Source organism: Buteo buteo, chromosome 16 (assembly GCF_964188355.1).
Source record: "Buteo buteo chromosome 16, bButBut1.hap1.1, whole genome shotgun sequence".
NCBI classification, from domain to species: Eukaryota; Metazoa; Chordata; class Aves; order Accipitriformes; family Accipitridae; genus Buteo; species Buteo buteo.
The window spans coordinates 18,052,609-18,075,034 of record NC_134186.1 but is presented as its reverse complement, the minus strand read 5'-3'; the positions used below and the strand labels follow the sequence as shown (position 1 = coordinate 18,075,034).

Genomic DNA, 22,426 nt, shown 5'->3' with positions numbered 1-22,426 from the left:
AGACCATATTTTAAAAATCTAGGTTAAAGTAATTGGAAATTACAGTACCAAACAAGTATATGTGTATCCATAAAATATTTGTTGCAAAATAAGATTTACCCTCTATTTCATGAAAATTATCCTCAGTATATAAGTAATATACTCCTGCAGATTATGCAGAAACAACACATAGTGGTAATATAATCTTTGTGTTTCTTAGAAACTTAAAAATATTCTGCCATCCTGTCATCTTGTTTGCTCTTACTTTTTAGCAGATGTTAAAAGTTAATGTGTCTGGAAAAGTTTTAACTGGTATAAAGATCAGCATAATCAAAACTAGTAGCAGAACTGCATTAATTAGTATTTCTGGTAAATAATTAATTGTCACCCCTTTGCATAGCCCCCGGCCAAAACTATATACGGTCTCAAACTGACAACACATGAACCTCCAGAGGTATTCACTAACTTGAATTGAGCTTGAGGTCATTTGTTTAGCTATAAGTACATGGTAACTTTTAAATTAAAATTTTTATTGTTAAAGTATTGTTCCAGAATATAAAATTGCTGCACCTATGTTTGAAATGCCACTTTTAATCATACAGAATGACTTGTGACTTCATAAATTTTTGGTACAGATGGTAGGGATTTCCTAGTGGGAGACTGTGGTGCCAAATGCATTTAATCCTATGCAGAAGCTCAAGTGTCACAAGGCACCAAGGGGTTAATTTTTTTACACGCAGAATTCTCTACATGATAATGCACTTTCATGTTCCCCATCTGGCTATTGTAAAATCACAAAGACTGTGAAAGCACAAGCATGAAGTAGAAACTGGTGTCCTGATTTTCAGTGGTACTGAGTATCTGCAACTCCCGCTGAAGTAAGATGGGAGCCACAGGTGCTCAGTAGTTCCAAACCCCGGGCCATATTAGGACATCTTAATGAGCATTTGTTAACGAATTCTGCCTAGTGTCACTTATCACTTTAAGTCCCTGTTTCTTCTCTTTATACTCCTCTAAAAACCTAAGGTTTTTACTAGAAATGGAAAAACGTTTAACTACCACTTCAAACGCTGCAATATGTAATACATATGTGAACCATAAGCAGCAGAGGAGAATGCAAATAAGACAAGGGGGGCCTTCAGCTGGAACATGCAGATGGAAGATAGAAGGTACAGAACCACAAGGGAGACTCTCCTTCACAGTCTGCCTACTGAAGCTGGGGAATTCTTTGCCACAAGGAAATTTTTATAGGACTTTTAAAATATTTGGACAAATTAGTAGGAAAAAAGTGAACTGAGCTTTATTACCACCACTCTCTTTAGGTTCAGGAAACCCTGGGCAACAAATGACTGAAAGCTGGTACAGTATTCCAGTACTGAATGCTTTTCATGTTCTTATTCTCTAAGCATCTATCCTTGGCCACCGGTGGTGATGTGAGAAAGAGCTTTGATGTTACCTTGTATGACCATTCTGGTGTTCTTAGCTCCTTATACAAAATAAATAATTTATGTAAATGAAACAAAAATGTTAATAAATAAATAAATAAATAGGAAGTGTCAGTACTGAACAGAGATGGGGATGTATTTAGTAGTGAAAGTGCTAAACAGGGCCATCACTAGTCAAGAAAACAGGCATATTAGTTGAAACTATTTTTCAAGAAATTCAGCAGAACCGCACTAGGACACTGGGCACTGCACATGCACAGTACTGAGCCTGTGGAGCAAGTTTAACCAAGTACTGTCTGCAGATAGAGCAGTTGCACACCGTGTTCACACACAGCAGATCCAAAGCATCTCGTGTTGGAGCTACTGCTCGCAGGCAGGTGGCTGCCAAAGTCTCCTTCAGGACTGGAGACACCACAGCAACCCAAGCCTTAAAAAGGCACTGAAAGTCAGCTCATGCGAACGTAAAGATATTCAAGAGACCAACATGCCACTTTGCAATTCTACTATAACAGAAAACACTGGCTGGTCACATACAGGAAAGGTTGGAGCATGAAGGCAAGATCATTGTCTGGAGCACTGTCTCATCCAGGAAGTTTTCCCTTAGGAAGCAGCTTAAAACAGCCAGGAGTAGATCAGCTGGAGGAACAAGTGGATGCAGTGCATTTCCAGAGCTCATTTCTGATGGTATTTATTTCTGACCGAATAACATCTGCAGAAGCTGTAAATAACAGCAGACTTCAGAGCGAGCTCCCTGGCATGAGGGAATTCTGTCATTAGTCTATGGTGGCCGTCTTTCAACATTTAGAAACTTTCACACTTGATGAAAAAAAACCTAAAATGTAGTTCTGCGTTGAAACTTAAAGGTGTTGCACATTTACTGTGAAAGTGCAAACGGAAGACAACTAATATGAATTTGCAGATATTTTGTAGTTAAGATAACCAGTCTTCTACCTACTTCTTAAATGAAGAACAGAATTGTAAATTAAAATCTACTGTGCCTGAAATGTTGTATAGCATGGAGAGAAGGAATGGTTTACTATAACTATAGGAAGGTCTTGTTACATGCAATTATGTTATCATATGGAATTTAGTCTCAAACTTCACAAATATACAGGGTGAAAAGTCATAAAATCACACAGATTGTAGTTTTTCATATCTTCAGTTTCATGAAGCAAGGACAGTATGGTACTTGCAGTATGGCAGGGCAGAACTGGATGAAAATTGTCTCAGTTTTCAGACCATTGTAGAGTTACACGTTTGCTCGTGGCTAGTCTTCCCCACATAAGAATACACTGAAACCTTGAAAAAAAGCTTCTTGTTCAGCTCTACTCACTTAGCAGGAAAGAAGAAAGATGTATGCTAGTCCAGAATGGTTCTTTTGTAGATGAAGATGTGAGGCAAAACCAGTGGTCCATTTTGAATAGAGATAGCTATTTATCCTCCCACATACCAGAATATTTTTCAATGATTCACAGGCATTTCTCTTTCTACATGGCATTGAAGCCAGCTACGAAAGAAATTAGGGTTTGGTATCATCAGTGTTATCTTCAAGTAGCAGATACATATAACGAGTCCCTCTGCTTTAATTTCAACTACAAAATACTGCAACTGTTTCCTCAGACAGATGAAAGTTCAGTGTTCTCACAATGGTGTCTGTAGCCCAGCCAGGAAGCTGGGAGCTCACAGGTTCCATTTCCAGCACTACAATTCACTTGCCTTCAGAATGGCCAGATTTCCCTGTAGATCAATATTCTGTTTTTAAATTTTAAAAACCCCCAAAACCCAACTTTTATTATAGTAACAGCAATGTTGTGAGAATTAATTAAACCTGACCTGAACCCATACTTCCATATTATGTCAAAACATATAGGAAATCAGGTAAAGTCGGTTTGGGTAAGGAACATAGTGTAAAGCTTCTCCTAGTTAACGGGCTTATCAGAAGGGCAAAATGTGTTAATGGATTTGGGAGCTTTGGATAAGGCCCCTACAAGTGTTCTGTTGCTTAGGTTGTGGTTTTTTAAATTTTCCACCCTACTGGGTTTCACTGAGGCAATACAGCATCTTTATGTACCAAATAAGTAAGAGGTAGCACACAGGGTGAAGAAATGATACCTCCTCAAAACTCACTGTTTTCCACTGGTTATCAAGGAATTCATTAGCTGTGATTTGGTGAGCAGGATCAACTTTCAGAAGTTGTCTCAATACTTATTTTGCTAGGAAAAAACCCCACAACTTGATACATCTCATTTCTGCCACAACTCGATACATTGTCAACCTAGTGCTTTGATTCAGCAGAGATTATATTACTTACAATGCTATGAAATTAGTTCACAATATCATTTATGTCAATTTATTTTTAAACATCAATTTTGGTTTTCAGAAAATGCATACTACTTAAAAGCAAAAAAAAGATCAAAACTATGACATTTGTGGAATTCATTGCAATACGGCCAGCGTTTATTTTGTGAGAGCATTGTGTGCTTACCAGACTCACTAACTGTTTTCCAGACCAGATTTTTAGAGCACTCCTTTTTTAATTGATGGTTGTACTCAGGATTTTTCTGAACTAAATCAAAAACATTGTCTCTAGCTTTCTTCTGTATAGAAAAATCAAGAAACAAGGCAAGACAGTTGCTCCTTTTTGCCTTGTCCATGGTTACATTGGTTTAGTTTTTAAACTGCAAGACAGACCTTTCTGTATGCATCAAGGCTTTTCCCTGGTTCTGTCAACTTTCCTCATGGTATCAGAAGCATTTTTAGCATTTCCAGGCATCTTGTTCTTCCATTTACTGTGTACCATACCTAATTTGAAGGTTCTTCTGTTTGCCTCTACAACATTTTAATTGTTTCAGTGGAATGCTTATTGGATTCTGGATGTCTCAAAATGAATCAAGAATTTAACAGTTCTGTTTCCTGCTCTCAGTTTTCTGGCATTACCTAATCCCCCCCCACTCCCCCATCCCCCGTACGGTAACTGAATTTTTGTGCCCTAAAATCTGAATCTAAAATACTCCCGGCTAATGCTTTGAACAGCTCTTGAAAATGAACACTTCAACCTGTCCTTCTCCTTGGTGTTTTTGAATTGGTGTATGTGCCACTGAGATTAACAGAGTAAAGGTGCTCATCAGGCTTGAAACTTTGGGTTAGATGTGTTCATGGAGACAATACTTTGTTGTATTTTCTATAAGTAGTTGGATATCTCTGCATTTTTGCCTTGAATCCTGCTAAAGTTTGCTTCCTAAAAACTGAGCAGAAAAAAAAGTTGAAATGAAAACAAAAGAAACAACATAGTCTTTCAGTTAGTAAACCTCCACTCCGTTTACCCGCAGTTGGCACCAGGTGCTAGTGAACTAAACCCAACAGGTGTTCAAATAAGCCAACACAGATAATTAACTTGAATGGTCCTATTTTCTTAAAAACTGTCAGGAAATAAACTCCCTCTTCTCTCCTATATGGTATACAATTATCTGGCACTCTGTAAGGCCTAGATCTTTTAAAAAGGCCTAAACTCAGCCTCTGATTTTGTGGGTGGGTGCAATTCACTGCACACTACATATTTAACTACATAATTGTTCATGCGAAAGAGGTAGTTAAAATGTGTGTCATCAGTTATGCCCACAGTTGTCATAATTGCAGATGTAAATCTGCATCTGCAACAGATGAGGTTGGTTTTTAAAATTGAAACTTACCTTTCTAATGGATGTGAGTGGTTTATGCCTTGATCACTTAGCACATACATGTACATAGCTATCTATTTCAAACAAAGGAAATACTTCCTAAATACAAGTCCTCAGGTAAAAGAAAACAAATAGGAGTTTGAAATAAGAATTACTAGTCTAATAAGAAGGGGGAAAGAGCTCTAATAAAACGTCTCGTCTATCATCTCTTTCCTCTGTTGGATCCACTGTGTGACCTCAGAAAAAGCCATTATAATTATATTTTCTGTATTACAGTTTACCAGTCTGTACAGTGCAGATAAAAAAACTACCTAGTAACTATATATCATTAATTAATATTACAAAAAAGTATCCCTGCTGTTAGTGAAGTTCTCTGAGAGCATCAGAAGATTGGTAGTTTTACTGCAAAATATTATCCCTTAAAAATAAATAACAGGACAACTCTAGTTTTCTGAGTTGTGGATAAACTTTGCATATAGTATGCACTTGCCTTTCTCTTTAAACTTTCAGATACATAATTGCCAGCTTTACTGAATGGGCAAAGGAGTCAAACCAAAATTATGTCGGATCATTCAGTGTGAGCTGAGAAGACAGAAGCCTGAGCAGTTTAAGGAAAATTGTTCGTTCTGGGTGGTTGCACTACCCATTCCAGATTAGGCTAAGTAAAATGGGAGTGTTGTCTAGGCACATTCATTTGCTCGGTAACATAAAGAAATACTGATGGATACAGAAACAGGGAGGAGCAGGGGCAGTGGAAAATCTCAGAGCCATTCTCTAACACTTTGGGTTTTCTTTTTGTTACTTTTGTAGAAAGAGCTAAAATTCCTCTGCAAATTTTTGAGATCCATAGTTGAAGGAGTTCTGGGGAAAAGATCATCTGCTTCCCTCCTGTAATGACAATAGTAGTAGTATTAATGCTTGCAGGGTTGTGCTGGCAAAAGAGATGACCAGCATTTGGAAAACATTTTTTTTTTTAATATCTGGCTGTGGATTAAAGTGCAGGGCTTAAAATAAATAGGGCTGTTACTCTGGTGGTTTATTTTAAATAATAGTTCCTAGATTTGTTGAAGTCAAACTTCAGTAAAATTTACTATTACATCTAGGGTGAAACACATGTTATCCAGAGATCATGTCTTAATGAAGGAATTAAAGAAGGAATGGAATAATAATCTATACATTGGTGAGGAATGCAATATACAAGGAGAATCAAGTAACCCTGCTACCACGTGTCAACAGGATGAAACCAGTGAAGCACAAGAAAGCTCTACCAGTAACAATGGTAACATAGAACTTGGTGCAGAAATTGAAATGGAGAATGGGGCAACAAATACTCCACACCAGCAAAACAGGTAAGGTTTACTTTGTTGTAAAATACAGCAAAGTAAATTATAAGAAGAATTGAGAGTGAATTAGGAAATGTTGAGCGTGACCTAGTGCAGAGAAAAATTGCTGATATCTGTTGAAACACTTTAATGTAGTGTAAGAATCGAAATAAATATTAGGATATAAGGTGAACTTACTGGGATACAAGGTGTACTCTCCACCACACAGTTATCATGTAAGTACTGTGTACTGTAAGAAACTGTTTTGACTTAGATACCAAATCCGTAGCAGGTCATGTCTCCTGTTCATTCTCCTCAGGTGTACAGGGTATGTGTACACGTGGGATGGGAGGGTGGTGGCAGAAAAATGTAGGATCTTAAGATAGCAATATTTAGGGGCATTGAAGAGGAATCTTTCACAGAACAGCCAATTTTATTGTACATACGCTTTCTAAATAATGTAAGTAGCCATCTTTTGATGCTATGTCCAGAGGTGAAAAAAAGAAAAAAAGGGAAATAATTGTTCATAAACAATAAACGTATAAGCCCCCAATTAATACTAAAGTCCAAAGTTTAACATTTAGGATAGTAATTTGATTTCTTCAGATGATTGCCCAAGATACTGGACTTTCTTTCATAGTGCCTCTCTTCATCCTTCAGCTGAAGCAAGGAAAAACCATAATGCAAATGCTAAGGATTTTGCATTAGCTGTGACCTCTTAAGGCTCTCAGATTTATCAGTCACGTGGTAGCTTGCTGTGCTGCAGTCGGAAAGCATCATTAATATATTGGCTGGTTTCTGCTTTCAAAGAGGCTACTTGGCAAAGAATGAGCTGTTGATATGGAGTAACAATGCATATTTATTACAGCTGAATATTCTGGTGTGAATTAGAAGTGAGGGGTCGATATACAAAAAAGGATTTAAATACCTTATATGCCAAAATCAAAGTTCTAGAAATTCTGCTTCATGCCAGCCTAACTGGAGATATGGAAACTACCATCCTTAGTCCCAGGCTCCATGGGCATGATGGACTTTGTCTGCTGAGCATGCCCAGAAATATCTGGTCTTTGTCTTCAGCCTAGGCCCTTTTGAAGAGGTAGGTCAGGGAGTGTTTCTGGGGCATCATACGTTTATAAAAAACATTGAAAACTACTCTCTCTCATAAATGGGCCCTGAGGAAGTAGAGGTGGTGATGGTAGTGCTACTGCTCTTTTTTATGCTAGCCTCGGCATGGAGTACGAGCTGCAGGAGACTTCAGTTTCCTCTTCTTTCTGAGCATGCTGCCTGCAGGCAGTTCCTTTCTCAGGGAGGACTTTAATTTCTTATAATTTCATTTCTCCTTTCACATCATTCATCACTATCACTCAAAGAACCCTCACACTTCCACAGATAGAGGACAAATGCTGCGTTTTGGATTCCACTGTATGGACCATGTATGCACAAATTACTTGTGGTAGTGCCTGTGTTGGAATTTGCTTATATTTCCCTTCTCTTCCTCCTCCTTTCCTACACAAGATAAGAGATAGGACTTGGCACAAATATTTTAAATAGTGATAGAGGAAAAAAACAACCCAGCCTTTCCATACCCAAAGCGCACACTGCTGTATGGAGATTACTGCTCCTGCTACTAAGTTGGCTGTTGATCACCATGCCTAGCAGACTTACATGGGATGCCTCCCCAAGAGACCTGTTTCCTTCCAAATCAACTAAATAGGAATTCATAGCAAAATAGACAAAACCCTAGAATGTGAGAAATGACTTACTGCATGAGATCATCTGGCTCAGTACTCTGACAGTGACAACAGGAAATGCTATTTAGGGAGAATATACAAACCTGGCTATTTCCTCCCATGTAGTACCCTAGCAGCCAGAATTGTCCTTAGGGTTGTTAGAAGATACATCCCAACATAATCCTTTTAGTATTCATTATGGACCTGTTGTCAATGAATATGTCTGATTGCTTTTTGAATATGCTGATACCAGCTGCCTCTGCAGCTCCCCATGGCTGCAAGATCCAGAAATGCGCTATTTACCGAGTAGAGAAATATTATTTTTTTTTTCTGTTTTACACTAATCGGTTTGTCAGATGGCCCTTATTTCTAGAAGTACAGGGTGTGGCGAACAGCTCACATTCATTATTAAGTAAAACCTCAGTCATATCCCTCCTCAGTCACCTTCTCACCAAACTGGAAAGTCCCACACTTTTTAATCTCTTCTCATATGTGGGTGCTCTATCGCTTTGATTATTGCAATTGCCATTCTCTGTACCTTTTCTAACTCCACTATGTCCTTCTTGAGATGTGGAGACCAGAACTGTGTACAGTGCTAAAGATGCAGAGGCACCAAGACTTTATATATTAGGAAAATGGTATGTATTGTCATTGTCTCAATATCATCTCAGCAAGGTCAAATGTATTTGGCTTTCTGGATACCACTGCTTGTCCAGCCACTGATGCCAGACAGCCCTCAGTGATGGCTCCAAGGTTACTTTCCTGAGTTGTGACTGTAACTGCCAGTTTGAGTTGAGCATCATGTAGACCTGCTTTGAATTATTTTTCCTTAAGTGTATCATTTTACTTCCCCCCGCCCCACCTTTTTTCCTTTTTTCTTCTTCTTTTCTGAAGTCTGTTTCTCTGTGTTCTGCAAAGGAAAAGAAATATGGCTTTGCCCAAGGGTAAATGTGTGCATAGAACATTTCCAGGAGTTTAGCTGTGTAAGAATTTTACTGATGATAAAGATGTTGTCACTTATCTGGACTGCTCTTTTCCCCCAAACAGAGCCATGTTCAGAATTACTTCATTGATGCTAGTTCTCTAGGGCTTTTTTAAGCCTCCAACGTGTATCAGCTGATTGCTCCAGCCCCTTCAGTCTTGTTTCACAGATTGGAAAGAAAAAAAGTAGCACACCTGTTGTACCAAATGCAACACTTGGAAAGAAGAATATAACCCTCAAGTCTTACAGTGTTGTGAGTACTTTATCAAGTGCCCTTGCTAATATTTTATTGAAAGTTTGTTTAAATGGAGCGATAAAGTAATTAGAGACCAGCTGTTTCATATTTCCCTGGTAAAATACTATTTTGCATTCCGGTAGGGAACACTATGCAGAGGCACTAGTATTTCCCTTTGAGATGACCAGAGTTTAGACACTTGGGGTTCTAACTGTATATTTAGGAGTGTGATTTTAAGCTTTAAAAATATCAGACTACTTCATCTGTTAGTGCTGAATATTATTTGTGTTAGCAAGAGCATTTAGAGAATGATATTTTTGAAAGTCAAGAAATTGTTGTCATTGTACTGAAGCAAAAGGCTTAGTTTTTCAATAGGTATAAATCATTACAATGAGTATTACTAAAATCACTGGTTCCTATCAATTAAAGATCTGTACCAAGGAATATTCAGCTGTTTTCCTAGCTTTGTCTTGTTTTGTGATGAGATGAATCTTAGAGTAAAAGTTGGACTTCGTCCAGTGTAGACCATTGATCCTATCTTGTATGAATTTTAACTGTGAAACAGACTAGAGAAAGAGAGAGCAAAGAGCATCATTTTTGTGAGAGGTGAAGATACAATTCTTCATCTCTCACTTTTATAATACAATGATACCATTTTAAATTGTGATTGAATATTGTGATTAATTAATGTCTGTGATTTTGATTTGGAAGCCTAGTTAGCGAGGATTAAAATCAAGAAAATAGTTGTATACAGTTGTTAAAGCAAGAAAGTTCTGTCTCAGAAAGATTGGATTTAAAATTTAAAGGTAAGAAGCTTGTCTTTATGTACTGTAGGAGATATTATTAATTATCTGTTATAATGTAGCTCTTTTTTTCTGTATGATCTTATTTTTACATATTTTATGATATATAGTACAGTAGAGTTACACTAGAGTAGTGTTTTGTCACTGTTCTGTATTGCACTACTTTGTTCATATCTGTGTTCTTCCCACCTTTTTAGTGTGTTTATAAAGTTGTAGTCTTTTTTTTTCTTTTTTTTTTTTTTAAATTGTAGTCCCCTGCAGGTAGGTCCAGTATCTCCAGTATCAAATTCAAAGTGGAATCAGGATTGCCAAGAAAAAGAGAATTGGACAAGTCCTTGGTGCCTTCCACCCAGGAACTGGGAAATAAAAGCCTACTGAAGTCTGCCGTCTCACTTACTTAGAACCAAAAAGTAATCATAGGACATCCATCAACTCTGAACAGCTTAAGAGTAAACAACTATTACTTGTGCCAAAATGAGCAGACTATATAAAGATGGACAAATATATCCTGAAGTGTTTGCCTCTTTACTCTCCTGAACCCTTTAATCAGAAAGCTTTAGCTTTCCTTTAGCACTGAAGAAAATCTGACAGCAGTGTGAACTCCTAACCTGTAAGCGGACATCCACTGATAGTATTTTTGTCAGAGTACAAATTATAGAATTGTCTAAAATGTATGTAATTTATTTGCTCTATACTAATAGGCATCATGCCAGGCAGGCAGTTTGCTTTCACAAATCCATTTTGCTGTGTTTTACTTGCATTTACTTTCTTTACTTTTGTCACAAATATTTAGGGGGAAAAAATGAGGCCAGAATCTGTAATAGGGATTCCTGATAACTGCATGCTTTACATTCTGAGAATATTCTAGGAAATTGCTTATAAATTTGCTTGAGGCATTATAGCACAAGTGCTTCTGTCTATGGAATTTGTTACTGCTATTTTAGGTTGCTGTCAATTGCTTATTTTTAAGCAGAACTTATTTTAAGCTTGAAGAATAGGAAATGTATTTTTAAGTACAATGGAATTGCTATGGTTCTCAGTACTGAATTTCTGGTGTGTTGATTAAATTCTTTAAATAAAACAGGTGTTGGAGTAATGGTCTTTACAAGTTAATTAATCTTCATTTTCAAGAGGATGAGCTACCATTAAGCTTAGGTTTATTATACATATGTGTAAATTACAATGTGATTTACTGTTCCAAAGACAAAGCCATTCTCTAAGGATGGGTCTTTCCAGTAGACTGGCATTGTGGTACATGGTGTGAGCAAAATATACACACCCTTGGTTGGTTGAAAACATTTCCGTAAATATATGTACATTCTGTCTTATGGCTTATTCAAGCAATTCTGCTGAGAATATCAGTCTGAGGAGACACCACCTACTTAAATATCTTCTGATCTCCACAATAATCTTGAAATTCTTCTTACAGTCATTACAGGCTTGATTTTATTTAGGTGTGAAGTATTTCTACTGCAGGGCCAAAATCTTTCTCTGCACTTATGTGAAAACTTGGAGAGATCTTATTTACAGTAAACTGAGTAAGAGCTTTTTGACATCATATAATATTAAAACGGTAATATATCACTCATTCTTACTGAAGAACATAGCTGTCTGTATAATCAGGTACCTTTTGGGGAGTATTAATCTTCTAGTTTCCGTTTTTCAGATCAGATCAAAGTCAAGTCTGTTGAGGAGCTGGACAGAAAAGATGTGTTCTAAAAAATGCAGTGAGTGTAAGAAAATCACAGATTTCTATACTTTTCTGACCGAATTCAGTAAGAATTTCACTTTAAGCAAGAAGTTGTCCTTTCTCTTTTTGTTGTGCACTCACACAGTAGCGAAGTCTACTTCACATATGAGCTCTAATAGTCACGCTGTTTTTATTTGATGTGGTTCAAGTCTTTTACAAAGTCCAGACTGCTTTCTGGTTCTCATGACACCAAAATGTTAGGTCAGATTGTGGTCTGAATAACTATCTCCTCAGCTATTAGCTGACACTGCTCATTCTTTTCATTTAGTGAGACAGTCACTTGAAGGGCATGTCTGGACTGATTATTAAAACGGTGGCTGCATCATTAGCCAACCTCACGGCAGTCCTACCTGATCGCCCTGGTTGCGTAGTGGTAAACTTCTTTCCCTGATGGGGTGCATTATTGAGGGTGCTGGTATTCTGTTATCAGATGCACTTTTGTTGTAACACAGATAAAATTTTCAGAAGCCCAGCAGACATGCTGACATTTTCTACCACCCCTGCTCTTTTGAACCAAGGAAGCTTCAAAATGCACTACTTCACATCAAAGGGTTATGTCATTTTTACAGCACTAGCAGAACACAGTAAGTATAATTTACCTTTAGGGAGTGAGCTATTTACTTGTCATGGGTGCATTCTCCTATCCTAACATATTAAATAATTTCCCAGCTCTGTTGATCTTAAGGTACTTTGGTTAGAGCACACCTTTCGTGGCTGGCTCCTCAACAGACTTGACTTTGATCTCACCTGGTCTGACTTCATTCTCCTTTCCTCTGCACTCCTGGATTTATTTTGTATGTTGTTCTGTTTTGCCTAGGTATATTTCTGTTTTCACAAATCCTCATGCTTTTTGCTGCAGACCAGACGTAGGCCCTATGTTGCCCCATGTAAGTCTCACATATGTCCAGTGTTGTCCTGACATACCAGTGCATTTTGATGATGTACAGAGGAGGGCTGTGGGGCTTACATGAAAGAGGGCAGCAGCTTGTCAGATCCATGGCTAGTAACCTGCCTCCTGCCCAAAGCTGAGTTGTGTCAGGGAAAGAAGGCGGTGAGGAGTTAGGATACAAACTGGATGTATCTCAAAGGTGATGTTGCCAGACCATTTGTGGATGGGATCGGTTGGGAGGTGCCAAGCGGTTGAGCTTGTGTTGGAATTGCAGAGGAGTAGAACATCATCTTCCCAAAGGCTGGAGAAGAAACTTTCATTATGTCTGTGACTCCTAGAGTTAAACCTCTTGTTAAACAAAACAGAGCTCTTACAATAAGCTCCATGCATTTTTCCTTTTTCTTCCTTATCCTCTTTTTTTCTTTATGCCTTTTTTCACTCCTTTTCAATACCTACATTTTCTCTGTTGATTTTTTTCATTTGTCAAAAGATTTCTTTTTCCACAAATCTCTTTCTTGTTTCTCCTTTTGATGTGGCTTTTCTCTGTGTTTCCCTTTCAACCCTCAGAGCTTACTTTAGTCTTTTCACTGTATTTGCTACATGGAGGAGTGCTATTGAAAAATTAGAAGTAGATTGCATGGGAATTTCTTATTTCTCCTTTCCCCTAGAGGCCTGTTTCTCTTCCCTCCTATTTCTGTGAAGTTTACCATCCTCAAATGCTTCCTTCCTCTACTTCCAAATCATTTTACTCATCTTTCCCTCTCTTGCTCTGTCCTTCCACTTCGTCTTCCCCTTCACTTACTGTTGCTTGATATTTAACTTCTCAGGTAGGGTGAGAATTCGTGGTAGCATTCAGATTACCATGTTGTGGATAAATACTCTGATCTGTATCGCAGCTTTACTGACAAACACTAACTTTCTGACTGCATCTATACTGGCTTTTTGTTCCATTTTTTTCTATTACACACTCAGTAACAGCAGCTAGGTTGGCAGTATTAAATGTTACAGCCACATTATAACCACAGTCTTGTATAACCCATTACAGATCAGGTCTGTATGACATTGTAATTTAAATAGCGGTTGCTGGCAGCCTATCTCTGCTTGTCCTCCTATTATTACAACCACCAGTAGAGCTGTTCTACTGGGAAATTTGAAGTGTAGACAAAGCTTTAATCAACAGTAATCTGATCCTTTAAAAATGCAACACCAATTCATTTATTTCTCATTTCACATATGAAATTTTAATAGGTACAATCACCCTTAAGGATGTTTCAAATATTAACATTATGCACAATTACAAAACAGAATCTTTTTTCTGTATGAAACTATCAGCATCTTTGAACCAAGTAAGTAGTTTTCTGTGCTGACATCAGGTTTACTATCAATCAGAAACTTATTAACAGCTGTGTTAGCCCTAATTAAGTGCAGAGCAATGGCAGACTTTTTAATTAAGTCTTATTTTCCTAAGAGGAGACTGGTGGAGTTTTTTTTCCCTTCTCTTCTCCATCTCCATCCTTATTTACTGTGTAAAGCCTGCCTTAAAAATAACTGGAACACAAGATGGGGCCATTGACACGGGGCCAAGACACCAGGAAATATTTCCGTTACAGAGTGGCTGTGTGATTATGCTCACCATATTTTATTCCATTGGCTTTGTAAAATAATTCCAAATTTTTTAACTTTTCTGCAGTGTTTTTCATTTGGATTTCTTTTTTAGTTCTCTTCTTGTCTGAAGTGTATTTCCTGTATTGTCAGTGTCAGCAGTATTATTGAAATTAATTTTAGTGTATAAGTTCTTATGGAGAAAGTGGAGTTGTGTGACATCATATGCACCAAAAAAAGGTCCTTGTTGTTTGAGTAGACCTCTGGGCATGTACTACAATGTATAAAGTACTTAGTCATTATGAGAAAGAATTGTCCTTTCAGGTAAGTTGAAATTTAAAAGTCTCTATGAGTGTTTGATTTTCTTAGTCCTGAGCAGTGCTAAGTGGTATATGTGTATTCGTGAAGGAGGGAGAGAAGTACCCTTGAAAGTCTCTTAATCTGCACTTTCTACCCAGCACTATTCAAACTGGAGATCTTCTGTAACCATAAACAATTGCTGGATAGTTACTTTTTTCGGAGATAAGCAGTGTGTACATATAAGAGGGCAGAGTAATCTCTTATTGCTCTTGACAGAGTATTGTCAAGCATAAATATTTTTATTTACCATTACAAGTATAAAAATGCCTTTACCTGAGCTGTGTTAATTTTATATTTTAATCTGACAGACAAGAAGACTCAAGGCAAATCCTGACCTTGATGTGCTGACAGTTTACACCAAGGACTCCAGTGAAATGGTGACGGTTTACATGGGGTGAGGATCTGTCCCTTACGGTTTAAAGAGAGGGTGAACCATCACATGAGATGAATTTAAGGGTTCAGTTCTCAAACCAAACCCAGAGGTCCTGGGTTTGCTTTTGCACTTTTTAGGCAACAGACTGGTTTCCTTTGAGCAATATGTTCAGCAGGAAGACCTTTACATGTTCCTGGAAAAAAGTGCTCCAAAGGTGCATTAAGCATTAAAAAAAAAAAAAAAAAAAAAAAAAAAAAAAAAAAAAAAAAAAAAAAGAGGTGGGATCAAGGCATTGGCCAGCAAGTTTAAAAGGAACAGTAGATCACTGGAGCCTAAAAGCCATAAAAACTCATGGTGTTGCCTAGCTAGCCTTAACACTGTGTGCTCTGGGGAACAGGAATTGTCATTTTCTAAGAGTTTACAGAGCACTTGTTGCAACCTGAGCTGGCTTGAGCCTAAGGCACTGATGTAATGTAAGCACTGAGGTCAGCAAAATCATAGTAACAGTTGTGGTGGCCAGCAATGGCTTTAAAATGCTGTGTCTCAATTATGGCAGTAAATCCAAGTCTAGATATAGCAGCTTTTCATTTATAGGCATGTACATATGTCCTAATTGTCTGTAATATAGTATGATGGAAATTAAAAGGGCAACACTTTAACTCCTGGTTTGTGAAGCAAACTAGTTAATTTTTTTGCAGCTACACCTATTGTGTGGTTTCTGTATTGCTTCCAGCATGGATTCTGGGCTTGTATATTTAGAAGTTTCTGTTTAGTAATCCATATGTGGTACACACTGGTTCATTACAGTTGGAGGGGTTAATGAACGACTACTGTTTATATGTTGTCTGGATATTAAAGCTTAATCCATATTTGATTCTAACCCCAGCTTTGTTTCCAAGAAGCAAGCAACTGAGATAATGCCCAGGCATATTTAAAAAGAGATTAGGTTTTTTATAATGGTTATGGATCATTTTTATACTTATGTTATTTTGAATACATTGGACCTGTATGCTCCAGGAGTGTCCAAGTTTGATTACTTTTGTTCTCTTACTTTAATAAGAAGCAGAATAAGCTCATGAATTTCTTCTGCTTCTGCTCTCTGTCCCTCATCCACTTATATTAGGTTCACATTCATAGTGTAAGAAATGTTTACATCCTCTGAAGGTTAAATAAAAAAATGCCATTTTACTTCTTTTGATGTCAATAGCAATGATAGGTTAAGGTGGGATCCTTGACATCTGAAGAGGATGCTCCAAGGTGCTCTGGACAAGGCAGCTGCTCATGACCAAGCCTGTGCTAGCAGCTGCTGTTTGGTAAGGAGTGCTTGAGTAACCGGTGCGGCGGGAAGGTCTTTCTTGGAAGGAGGACTGGAGTTTGCACGAGAGTATGGCTTTGCTGGACCTGAGTTCAAGGTAGCGCCTTCTTCCTGGGTTTGTCCCCTATTAGGTTTAACTGAGGCCTGGGAAGGGACTTTGTAAAACCAGCTAGGACTGTAAGATTCTTGAAGCTTCTGCCCCTTTTCCATCTAAAATACCCATTTTCCAAAGGTGGAAGTTTGTTGTGGTAACTCCTAGATTGCTAAGACCTCTACAACACTCAGCTTGGGCTACTCTCCTATGTCCAGTGAGGAGTTAGCTGTTGGAGTTACTTTGCTTTTCTGTCCCAGTTAAACATATTGAGGAGCGCTATAAATGACGCAGTGTTTATCTGAATAGCTACTGTTTTCTGGCAAAATTTGACTTTAGTGTAGAATTAAGATTTAATTAAAATATGTGCTAAAAGTGAATTTATCTTTCATGTTGACACTGTGAAGAAGTGCAGCATAGCTTATCATGCCTATGCTTACAATTTGCATGAAAAACAGAAAAGTATTGTGCAAACATTACTGTATCCCAATTCAGAGTCTGCAAATAAAAGATGGTGATTAAATAAACAATTACTCCCTTCCCATAAGTAAGTGTTTTGCTAATTATCTATAAAGATACAAAGATAGGGCAGTCATAATCTAAGTGTAACTGCCTGTTGAAGAATGCATTATGGAGTTGTTGGAGGCTTTCTAGCATTAACTAGGAAATGTTTTGTAAAAGATGGTGCATCACTACATACTATCAAAGAAAAGGAGACTGTGGGGTGAAAGAGGAGGAAGAGAGAACAGCAGCACAAAGGTGACTACTGTTACAGGTGTCCAATAAGGAAAGAAGACTGCACTTACCCGGAACAAGGAAAGTCAGCAAGAACAAATTTGAAAGAGCTAAAAGGAGTCTCATTTCCCTTTTCTCCTTTTATTTATTCAGTCAATTTAAGTCCTTGCAGAAAGCACCTAGCTGACAGCTCTGCACCTTGTAGTCCTTGGTTTATTCCCAGCATGGTATGCAGTACAGACATCTACAGCACCGGTTTCCCCTGTTTGCTCTCCTAACAGGTAATGTAGGGTATACTTTTATTTCCAAGGTGTGTTCAGTCACGGGCCTGTCTGCCCAATTCTGCAGTGGTGTGGGTACGGGCTGGGGTGTCGGGCAGACTCAGAGGCTGGACTAAAATGAGGCAGCTAATGCTCGTACTGCCCCAGCCATCGCCCCCACCCTTTGGTGGATGTTGCCACCCCTGAGGCAGCGATGTCTAATCCACTCATGAATCAATTATTGAACTGTCGCATTTTTCAGCCAGGCCTATTAAATTAAACTGACATCAGTCTCATCTCACAAAGACATTAGATAGTGATGAATTTCAGGTACTGTTAACCTGGTTTTGAATTGGGCAGCTAGAGACAGACAGATTCATTTTTCATTCCAGCTGCCAGAACCACTGTCACATCCTATCTTGCTGTTGTGGCTTGTTGATCAATGGGTGGCCCTCCTTGCTAACTCCTTAGAAGGGGCAATTTCATAAGGAGAAAGGGGGCATAAGAAAGCCAGAAAGGTCAAAACCTGGGTTTTTCCTGTCTTTGTTAGAATTGTGTAGAAGAGAGTGCATATGTAAACAGTGAGATTGGCTGGCTGGTTAAAAAAGCTTCACTGGAAGAAAAAGCACAATACTGCCTATATGGACTTAAAAAGGCACTGTGTGGAATTAATGCAATTCAAGTTAGGGGAGTTTACATCTGTGGAAAAATGGAAAAGAAATATTCCATACTGTCAACAGCATTGCTTTTTAGCTACAGGTACCTGCAGTACACCTACTGTGTACAAGCCCAGCTTGCTCTTTGCTGTACTTCCATTCAGTGAGTGCACCTGCTAAGGAAGCTATGGAAACCTTTTTACTGCAGCTTGTTAAAAGGTGGAAGGTCCTCAGATTGCTCTGAGCTGAACCTGTGTGCGTTTGGCTTTGTCTGTACTCGTTCCCTTCCTGGATTCTGGTTTTATTGGTAACTGAAATAAAACAAAGAGGTGTTCAAATAGAGGGTGGCTGCTCCTACAGTTTATCCTATTTTTTCTACCCAGGACTTAGGGGGAATTAGTCAGTGTCTGTGTGCTTCATTTTGACTCCTCATGGCAAGATGGAGCCGTGGGAGACCTGTTACATATGACCACAAATGGCCAGAAGGGCAGCACGCTGGCTTGCAAAGCGGGATGCTGACCTGTGCTGGCGCCCTGTAAAACCTGTGTTTGTGAGTGCACTTCCCTTCAAATGCACATCTCTTTCACAGTGAAAAAAAAATTCAGCAAGGAAATCCTGGCAGATAGTTCCTGCCTGCTGGAGCTGTGGATTCATTACTATTAATAGAACTCTTAATTGACTACTCTAGAGCAGCTATAAAAATTGATTAGATGCATATGAGGAAATAAACATGGGTCAGGCTGTAGTGGCACAATGATATGAATCTGATGACCTATTAGGACATTTTTGTTTCTAACAAAGGATTTTTTTAATAAACATTAAACACTTAGCCCAAATTCTGCCCTCCAGCACTTCTGCCTCTAACGAATGTATAATGAAAGCAAGTATTTGGTATAGCAAAAGAATCCCATTTTTAAAAATCTCATTCCTGTATATTTTCAAGAGGTTAGGTTACTTAACATGTAAAACATCTATGAATTTTAAGTGAGGCCGATTAGTAAAGCTCTATAGTTGGTCTTTCATCTTAATGTGACCAAGAATGTCCTCTAGCTCACTCTATTTACTAAGAAATTAAAAAATAGCAAATCACACATCATCGCATGCCATATGTCCATTCCTCTCCTGGGCTCTGCTCTACAGCAATGTTAATTGACTTGCCTAAACCCTCTTCTCCTGAGTTGTGACCACTCCTGATGAAACAATCAACAATGCTGCTGAGCAGAATAGGGAATGAAAAAACAAAGCGTAACATTGAGCCACATTAAGAATAAATTTATTTCTGCAAAATGAAGATAAAAATGAAGTACTGACATATAACCTATGCTTTCAAAGGTAGAATCTTCAGTTTTGGGTGCTCGCTTAAAAAGCTGGCTTTTCAGGCTCAGCATTGCCTGAACGTCAGAGACTTTTTAAAGGCACTTTACGTTGAAGAAAAAAAATCCTTAATGAGTAGAAAATGTAGACTGTTATACACATTTTTTTCCGTTTTAGTAGGCTTTGAATAAGATACACAAAATTTAAAAAAAAACCTCAAGAGCTATTAAATAAAGACCATATATTCTTCTGTTGGGCAAATGAGTTATTTAATAAATTTGTATGTAAAAGGTAAATTGGATTAGATTACATTGAACAAAAATAGTAAGGACCATAAGCTTGCAGTACATTAATGAACTTAGTTTTTACCCTTTCACTCTGGTCTTCAGAGAACCTACATTAAATCATAAGCTTTGTCTTTTATGCTAATATATAGTATTTAGATGGCAAGGTATTAGCCCAGCTTCACCTGCCATAGCACAGCACTGTGAAATGCTAACGGATGCGCCTGAGCGCAGGAGCCAGCCGAAGCCAGTTGTCACCACAGCCTGTTGTCAGGTGAGGGTGCTGGGACCTGCCCTGGCTGGCCCGGGTTCCTTGCCCAGCCCATGAAGAGGTGTTAGTGGGGCTCCTCTCTTTCTTAGGCCTTCTCCTTGGCTGGGTTTGGTCAACAGAGCTAAGCACAGCTGTGGGAAGGAAAGACGAAGAGCCCAGAAGAGGAGCAGGAGCCCAGGCTGCAGCCCTGGAGGTGCCCACACTTACCTGGGCAGCTTTAACTCTGCGCCCACCTGCCCGGGGGTCCCAGCATCTGCTGGGCGCTCAGTGCCCTGCCAGCCAGGGGAGCTCACCCAAGGGTAGTTGTTGAATGTTCCTTCTCATGCTCACCTTTGAGGGTGTCCGTATTGCTGTTTCTCAGTGTGCTTCATCCAAACCTGGTGCTGACTGTGGGGTTTTCCAGTTTCTCTGCAGCTTTCCTATGTTGCCACCACTGTCAAGCTTCATGCAGGTTACTTGGTGTAGCAATGTTAGCAGTCTCTGAGAGAGGTGTGCTGTCCCTTTTCTGTTTTGAAGGCTGCTGAGGCACACTAAAGAGGGAGAGAAAATCTTGCTCTGCATGCCCACTAGTGTTTAGAACCTTTCATGTCCACGTAACTCCTGCTGCTGTAGCACCTGGGTGCACCCACCATGCATACTTGTACTGGCTGATGAGCAAATACTCTCAGCTGAGGGAAAAAACAGTAGAAATGCAATTAACTCTCAACTCTTACCAAACTTTTTTCTTTCTTTTCATCTTAGGTAATGTGATTAGGTCAGAATTGCCTGCACTTTCCTTTTTACACAAACTTTTTTTTTTTTTTTTAACCAAAGTAGTAGGTCTTGTGGATGCAGCAAAAATACTGCAAATATGAAATCTGAAAAGACTCGGAAATGAAAAAGCAAATATAATCAGAATGACTTTATTATCATTAATAGTCTGATCATTTTCTCTAGCAGTTTCATAATTTTTGACCCTTCAAAGCTGGGAGTGCACAAAAGTGGAGCACAATTATGGCAGGTTCATTCCAGTTTTCCTTCATAGTGTTGTTTAATCAGTGATACTACAAAATAGCTGTGAATTTAGAATTTTAATTTTAATAGCCCTTTTTTCTAGGTATGGTCAATCTATCTTTTTATTATGACAAGTTACTTTAAACTACTTAGTATTCAGGATATTTGCAGTTGCAATGAACAAGTTCATTTAAACACCAAATCAATCAGTATTTTCACTAGAGAGAAATGTTTAAGTACCAATTAAGAATGAAAAAGCGATCTACATCCTCTAATACAATATTAATGTGCTGAGAGGAGTGATCCCAACTGCATGAGAAGAAATGCAGTTGTGCATATGCTTGTCTTAAGAAAGGGTTTTTTTCTGTCACTTAGAATAATTTAATGAATAAAAAGTGGTTCTTTTATTACTACTAATGAAAGGAAATCCCATCAAATTGTAAGGCACCAACACATGACATTGCTCTTAAACTAAAAGCGCAGTAGATTATCCCAGTGATAATGGAGGCTATGAGCACTTTGTACGATGGATGGACTGTACTTGTCCTGCTATGGTATACTGTTACCTTTCAGTAGTGCATAGATCACAGTTAAGAGTTATGCTAGGTGCTTAATTCTGTTATTCGCTGTTGAAATATCAACCTATCTGCTCATAATAAGACAGTTTAAAAAAAAAATTGCAGAGGGATAGGGGAGATCATGTCCTTTAGGTTGATCAGGATGTGCAGTGATCTGCTGAGGGGAGTGGTGGCAGTCCTGTCGATGAAGTAACTTGGACCCATGCCCATCGAGCAGTTAGACACGTAATGGTGGGAAGGCTCTTGCCCTGGTGCTGTGGTCCATATTCTCCTCCGGTATCTCCAGTTTGGGTTTTGTTTGCTTTGAGATAAGGGGAGTGGCACATGAAACAGCCTTGGGGGAGGGGACCCAAGTTTTTTTATAGGAATAAGCCTTAGATGGGGGTATCCTGTTTAGCTGGGTATTAGGTTGCACGGAAAAAGGATTTTACAAGCCTCCAGCAACTGGAGGGCCAGGTCAGGAGACATTTACTGAAAAAGAAGGAACTAGTGCTTTAACCAAAAGAGGTTTTATTGCCTTGACTTAGATAGCTTTGTTTCAGCTTAACACCTGCTTGGTTCTTTAACAGTTGATCTGCCAGGGATGTTGCTGAACAGTAAGGTGACAACCTCACCCTAACAAAATGACATAAAATAAGTTTTCTTTTAAGTTGTGTTTGAACTCCTCTTACCATAAAAGTATTTTCAGAGCATAGGTACCTTGGGGAACATCTGAAAATGTGAAAAGAAAAAAAACCACAAAAAAACCCCAAAACCCAGAAACCTGAAGTTGAATTGTTGAA

The 22,426-nt window shown here is 38.6% G+C and overlaps 1 protein-coding gene across 2 annotated transcripts in view; it reads left to right on the top strand.

Moving 5' to 3' along the window:
- The window catches only part of STK33 (serine/threonine kinase 33), a 35,722-nt gene extending 24,517 nt beyond the window's left edge, over positions 1-11,205 (top strand). Inside the window, exons 8-10 of one of the 2 annotated variants that reach the window (XR_012653169.1) lie at positions 6,205-6,450; positions 9,201-9,388; positions 10,425-11,205. Coding sequence is in view for 1 of the 2 variants with exons in the window: in XM_075048033.1 (XP_074904134.1) it covers positions 6,205-6,450; positions 10,425-10,551 (373 nt within the window). In the remaining variant the exon portion in view is untranslated. The remainder of the gene's footprint in view (positions 1-6,204; positions 6,451-9,200; positions 9,389-10,424) is intronic. The other variant, XM_075048033.1, reaches the window with a different exon arrangement.
- The last annotated feature ends 11,221 nt before the right edge of the window (positions 11,206-22,426 follow it).